Source organism: Rhinatrema bivittatum, chromosome 2, assembly GCF_901001135.1.
Source record: "Rhinatrema bivittatum chromosome 2, aRhiBiv1.1, whole genome shotgun sequence".
NCBI lineage: Eukaryota > Metazoa > Chordata > Amphibia > Gymnophiona > Rhinatrematidae > Rhinatrema > Rhinatrema bivittatum.
In genome coordinates, this window is record NC_042616.1 from 356121295 (window position 1) to 356128365 (window position 7071).

The following is a 7071-nucleotide window of genomic DNA, read 5'->3' on the forward strand; positions in this document are numbered from 1 at the left end:
TTTACAACGTGACGTACCAACACCCTTTCGCCTGCCCGTTAGGGTTCAGGATGCCCTCGACCAAACTCCTCCCCAATATTTGTGCCTATTGCACATCTTGGGTACATTTGGTGCATTTCTCGGGCATCCTCAGCTCGGTACTCACCCATATGTGAGAACTACCATCCTGCTTGTTCTGTGAGAAAGCAAATGTTGCTTACCTGTAACAGGTGTTCTCACAGGACAACAGGATGTTAGTCCTCACGAAACCCGCCCGCCACCCCGTGGTGTTGGGTTCGTAACGTTTTCTTATTTTATTTTTCGGCACTGCCTGTAGCTTTTATACAAGACTGAAGGGGGACCCCTGCTGGCTGCAGGGTTAGTGCCATGCTGGGCATGCCCAGTAGGGGCCAGTCAAAGTTCTGGAAACTTTGACAAAAGTGTTCCGTGATTGGGCTCCATCCTGTGATGTCACCCATATGTGAGGACTAACATCCTGCTGTCCTGAGAGAACACCTGTTACAGGTAAGCAACATTTGCTAAACCAATTAAGCCTGATACATCACTTTGAATGCATATACAGCATTGCGCTCTGCCTCAACGGCAGGGGGTAATGTGGAAAAGAGGATTTGCATTCAGACAACAACCAACAAGGACTGAACTACACAGTCTGGGTAAACAAATAAGTGTGGGGGTAGCTTGCTTATTGCGGCGGTTATTACCCTAAACCAATTAAACCTAATACATCACTTTGAATGCATATACAGCGTTGCTGTCTGCTTCAACGGCAGGGAGAAATGTGGAAAATAGGATTTACATTCAGACAACATTCAACAAGGCATTGATCTGTGCAGTCTGGGCAAACAAGCATCGGGGTAACTTGCTTGATGCGGCGGTTACTACCCTTAACCATTAAGCCTTATGCTCACCTTTGATGCACCTCCAACATTACTCTCTGCATCAATGGCAGGGGGTGGCAGGAAATTTGAATTAAAACAGTTACCAACAAGGGCCCTGAACTTGGTGGTCGGTGAAACAGCTAATTATGAGAAAACAAGTGTGGGAGCTTGCTGGGCAGACTGGATGGGCCAATTGATCTTTTTCAGCCGTCATTTCTATGTTTCATAAAATTAAAAACCTCTTCTAAACAAGGCCTCTATTACAGCAATTTCCCAACCCCTAAAATTCTTAATCACAATGAAAGAATTTTTTCTCCTCTATCCCTTCAGGTTTTTCTAGCAAATTATTTGTTTCAGCATCTAATATGACTTTGTACTGCTCCATCTCTGTATAATCCACTGTGTTATCGTTGTTAAAGGCTGGATCCTGTTGATCAAAAAGCTTTATTCCAATGGGAGCTTCTGTGTCTGTCATTTCATCTGCTTTTCATTTTCTGCCATCTTTTACATTCAGCATGTGCAGTGGTGGGTCAACTTCTGTTTCAGGATCAAGGTCTGTGAGAAAGAAGTGGCACTGATGGTCCCTCTTTAGTTTTGGCTGCTGCTTGCTTTCCATGTCCAACTGTTTAGGCTTTTCATACAAATCCATTATTTTATTTTCAGAACTGCTAAGCTAAAGCTTTTCACAAGCAGTTACTGTCTTTGTATATGTTCTCATATGATTCTCATCAAGTGTTAGTTATCACATGTTTATTTCTACATCTGGTTGTACAAGCCTGGGCATGACTATGCAAACTAAGTTGCATCTTAGCAACCCAACCTTCTGTGTCCTAGCAGGTCTGTGTAAAGAATTATCATCTTGATCTGTACACCATTCAGTTACTTGCTTTCTGGTCATTTTGGATTTTAAGGTCCTGTTAAATCTCTCCACAGCTGCTGCCTGAACATCATTGTTGGTCACAGAATGATTAACACCTCTGTGTTTTAACAAATTCTTCACAGAGCTATTTAAGAAGTCTTTACCCTTGTCTGTTTGTAGTTTATTAGGAATAGGGCCACCTTTAATTATATTTTCAAATACCTTGGCCACTTCAAGGCCAGTCTTTGTTTTTAGGCTTACAACCTATGCATATTTTGACAAGGTATCTAACACTGTCAATATATATTTGTAGCCACTATTATAACCGGACAAGGTGGTCAGATCGACCAGATCAGCCTGCCATTGTGCATCCATATCTAGTAAGATTTTGTTTCTTTTAAAATATGTCCTTGTAGGTATTTTGAAAAGAATAAGCATCTTGATCTGTAAGCCATTCAGTTACTTTTTCTCTGGTCACTGTTTCTTCACATGTTTTAGCAACCTGAAAAAGAGGATTTATTCCACCAAGACTTCTATAGTGCCTGGATCATAATACATTTTATTTAATAGCTGCTCATACATGGTTGCAGTAGTCTGTATTTAAAACAAAAACTCAAGCCTTGTTTTATTCACTTCTGCGTGCTTGAGTTTCTAATTCCCCACCCCCCCACAATTAATCATTCTTTTTGTATTCTAAAAAAGGATCTGCTCACATTTCACTCAGCATGTCTGCCTGGCAGGGTCATTGTGCATGCATATTTACACTAAAGGGGTGAGGGAAAAGGGAATGAGAGAGAGCTTCCTGCTTTGTCACAGCTAATAACATTTCACTCTGTATGCCAGTTGGGCAGGCTCTTTGGGCATGCATATTTACACTGAGGCAAGAGGGAAAGAGAGAGAGCTTCATCCTATGTCACACCTAGTAACTTTTAAATCTGAGGTCAGAAAGTTCTGTTCCCAGCTCTGTCACCAACCCCAGTAGCAATTATTTGGATTTCCGGTGCGGTTATCAAAAAGCATACAGGATCCAATAATATTGTCATCATTTAAAATGAAAGGGCTATTTCTGATGATGTCGGGGATGAATTTTTTTTGGGGGGTGGGGTGGAATGGACTTCTGGTGATGTCATCAAAAGGCAATCAAGGATAATTTCCAGTGACAAGGGGGCATGCTTTGGGGATGAGCATGTTTTGGGTAGGAGGAGTGTGGCTTAGTGCAGAGCATGGGCAGGGCTACTCAGTTCACTTCTATGGGTAGGAGGAGTGTGGATGATGGGTGGGGGCAGGGGCAGATAGGGGTGTGGTTTTGGGCAGGAGGGATGTGGTTTGGGAGTATGGCTGCACCCATTCACTTCTTTAGGGTGGGAGGGTCATGGGTCGAGTTGTGGGCGAGACTTAGACCAGAAGTGAACGCTGATTAGCTGATATCAATTTTGAGTGACAATGTACCCATTACTACTGGCATATCTGCATAAATTTGAATCATTTTGCATATTAAATGTAGACTTTTCTTGCAAAATAAAACTTGTTTCAATTTTGCTTATGTATATTTTGTACTTTAGGCATTTTATGAGTGGAACATTTGGTATCAGTGGGAGAGAAAAGGAAGAGATGATTTCAGAGATGAGGGAGGATTTTGAAAGAAAAGGAAGAGCTAGAAAGGAGAAATAGGAGTGGGTCTTGTAGATGGGAGAGGGAGATGCCTTCCTCCCTCTTTCCCTTGTGTTGCTGCTTACACATGCCCCATTCTTACCTGTCCCTTTTCTTCTTTAGTCCCTCGATCCCAGGTACCCTCTTCCTCTTCCATGTGTGCCAGTATGCATACCACAGCCTATCTTTGACACAACTACCCCATACACTCTGATCTGTCTTAGCAGTAGGAGGTGAGCTGTGGCATCTGAAGCCATGTTTTTCTCTGCTGCCTGGGGACTCCCATGCCTAAAATTCAGCTAGCCTGACACCCAAATGATTGTTGTTGTTACCACTTCACATAGTCCTTTCAGGGTGACTTTTTTTTTTCTTTTCTCAAAATATGTAAAAACTTCCTTGTATATGAAAAAAAAGAGGAAAACAGTCCATATTCCTGTTTTTAACTGAACATTGTGACTCTTTTTAGAGGCTGACGGATGTATTCAGACGGTATGATACGGATCAGGATGGCTGGATCCAAGTGTCCTATGAACAATATCTCTCTATGGTCTTCAGTATTGTATGACAGTGAACACGAAAAGTCCATAGAGACTAGAATTGCCAAATCACTTTATTTCTTAGCAGTTGTATAGGAATACCAATTAAAAATGGGTGTAACCCTTGTATGCTTCTGTTTTTTAAAAACCTTTTATATGATTCATCTGCACTAGAATGTAGCTTTGATATGAGAAGCTTAATGGATATTGAATTAGAAATTATAGCCATGGCTGTTCAGCTCATCATACAGCATTTAGTTTTGGTATGTTTGTAAATGTTAATGTGCCAGAAAAAGAACTAGCTATGAGTATTAGACATGATTTAAAAAATGTATATATGAAACAATGATATATACTTTGGGGATTTTAAGTTGCTAGCTAAATGTTTATCCATGTCTTACAGATACACAGTACTTGCATAGTATTTTTTGCATAGTACCTTACTTTAAAGAAGGTATAATGTATATTTTTTATTACCAACCACAAAACAATAAAGCATTAACTATGGACCATTCATTATTTTAAATACTATATTGTTGGATATGATTTCTGCTAGCAGACCATAAATTATAATTAGAAATGTGCAGACAAAAACTGAACTGGAAACAGAAAGAAGCCAGATTCTTTATAGATAGAATCACCATTTCTCATAAAACAGCAAACAAAATCAAGAAATATAAAATATCAATCATACCAATAAGAAGAATTTCAAATCAACTGATGAATAGAACATCCAATAATTTAAAAACAAAATTTTTCAAATTCCCCAAACACCAATAAAATATTTCAAAACAGTAGACTGGTCCAATAACACCCAATAATTTTAAACTTACCGTATTTTCCGGCGTATAAGACGACCCCCCCCTTTTTTATACATATTTTTAAGAAAAAAAATAATTTTACACTCAAACAGGAGCAACCCTATCTATGAAAAGGCAACACTTCAAATACCGTATATCAGGCCCTAAAAAAACAGAACTAGCAAGCAGCTATAGATCCCCACACAGAAATAATTGTAAAACTATACTAATAAGCAGAATAAATGTTTCAAAACAGCTATGAACAGAATAACATCCAACAATTAAAAACTCATAAAAACTATTAAACATTCTCCAAACACCAATAAAATATTTCAAAAAAGCAGACACATCACATAATATTAAATAATTAAAATGGCAGTCAATCAAAAAAAATAAACTTAAAAAGCCACCTTTACTTACCCCCTCCAGCAGCTCTCCTACTCCTCTTCCATGCAGGCCGTAGCACACACCAGAAGCAGCAGTAGTGGCTAAGCTCTATACTCATGGTCCTCTTCCTTAGGGCCCATGTCTCTCACACACACACACACACCATACCAGTCATGCCCCCATGACCAGTTTCTGTCTCTCACACACCAATCATAAGAACATAAGAAAATGCCATACTGGGTCAGACCAAGGGTCCATCAAGCCCAGCATCCTGTTTCCAACAGTGGCCAATCCAGGCCATAAGAACCTGGCAAGTACCCAAAAACTAAGTCTATTCCATGTAACCATTGCTAATGGCAGTGGCTATTCTCTAAGTGAACTTAATAGCAGGTAATGGACTTCTCCTCCAAGAACTTATCCAATCCTTTTTTAAACACAGCTATACTAACTGCACGAACCACATTCTCTGGCAACAAATTTCAAAGTTTAATTGTGCGTTGAGTAAAAAAGAACTTTCTCCGATTAGTTTTAAATGTGCCCCATGCTAACTTCATGGAGTGCCCCCTAGTCTTTCTACTATCCGAAAGAGTAAATACCGATTCACATCTACCCGTTCTAGACCTCTCATGATTTTAAACACCTCTATCATATCCCCCCTCAGTCGTCTCTTCTCCAAGCTGAAAAGTCCTAACCTCTTTAGTCTTTCCTCATAGGGGAGTTGTTCCATTCCCCTTATCATTTTGGTAGCCCTTCTCTGTACCTTCTCCATCGCAATTATATCTTTTTTGAGATGCGGTGACCAGAATTGTACACAGTATTCAAGGTGCGGTCTCACCATGGAGCGATACAGAGGCATTATGACATTTTCCGTTTTATTCATCATTCCTTTTCTAATAATTCCCAACATTCTGTTTGCTTTTTTGACTGCCGCAGCACACTGCACAGACGATTTCAATGTCAAACAGTCTTTGACACACACACTGCACCGACGATTTCAATGTCAAACAGTCTTTGACACACACACAAGACACCTTCCTGAACAGTTTCTCTCATGCCATACACACACACAGGCTTCCCACTCCCGTGTTCTGCTTACCGTACATATACGGGCTTCTCACTCTCATAATCACTTTCTCTGTCACACACACACACACACCAGTCTCTCTCTCATTTCCATGCTCGCTCTCCACGTGCACAGGCTTCTCATTCCCTGAATCACATTCTTTCTCTCACATTCACACACACCAGTCTCTTTCTCACACACACACCGTCACCTTATCAACCAGTCTTTCTCTCATGCACGCACACACACAGCCCTCCCACTCCCATGCTCTCTCTCACATAATCAGGCTTCTTACTCCCATGCTTTCTCACATACCCAGATTTCTCACTTCCATGCTTTTTCTCTCTCTCACATTCACATACACATCAGTCATCTCTCTGAGCAGTCACTTTCATTGTCTCTCACATATACACACACATGAGCTCTCTGACCAGTTTCTCTCAATCACACACATGCTCTCAATCAAATGCATTCTCTCACTTACACACAGGCTGGCTGGCTGCTTCTCTCTCTCTCTCACTTCCTCTCCCCTCCCCCGCCCCCCAAGCACAAATAGTAGCTGCAGCAGCCTCCTCCTCCAGCCCCCGCAGGCCAAGAAAGAAGAATCCCATCGGCCGCGGGAGGCTCATGCTGCTGGCTCCTTTCCCTGTTATCAGCTGCTTCGATTACTCAGGGGCCGATGCTGCTGTCGCCGCTATTTTTTCATGCGGCACGGCTTTCTCCTTCCCGCGCACCGCACTGTGTATCACTTCCTGTTCTGGGTCAGGGGGGGCGGGAAGAAGAAAAAGCCAGCCGCGGATGCCACAGCTTTTTTTTTTTTTTTTTTGCACTGCTGCTGTTCCCGCTGGGCTTGAACGTGCTGATAGCACAGCGGCAACGGCAGCAGGGAAGGAAGAAC

At 41.5% G+C, this 7071-nt stretch overlaps 1 protein-coding gene across 2 annotated transcripts in view; it reads left to right on the forward strand.

Moving 5' to 3' along the window:
• PDCD6 (programmed cell death 6) overlaps positions 1–4437 on the forward strand; it is a 257393-nt gene extending 252956 nt beyond the window's left edge. For both annotated transcript variants that reach the window (XM_029589920.1, XM_029589921.1), the window contains exon 6: positions 3854–4437. In XM_029589920.1, coding sequence (XP_029445780.1) covers positions 3854–3952 — 99 coding nt within the window. In that variant the 3' untranslated portion in view covers positions 3953–4437. The remainder of the gene's footprint in view (positions 1–3853) is intronic.
• The last annotated feature ends 2634 nt before the right edge of the window (positions 4438–7071 follow it).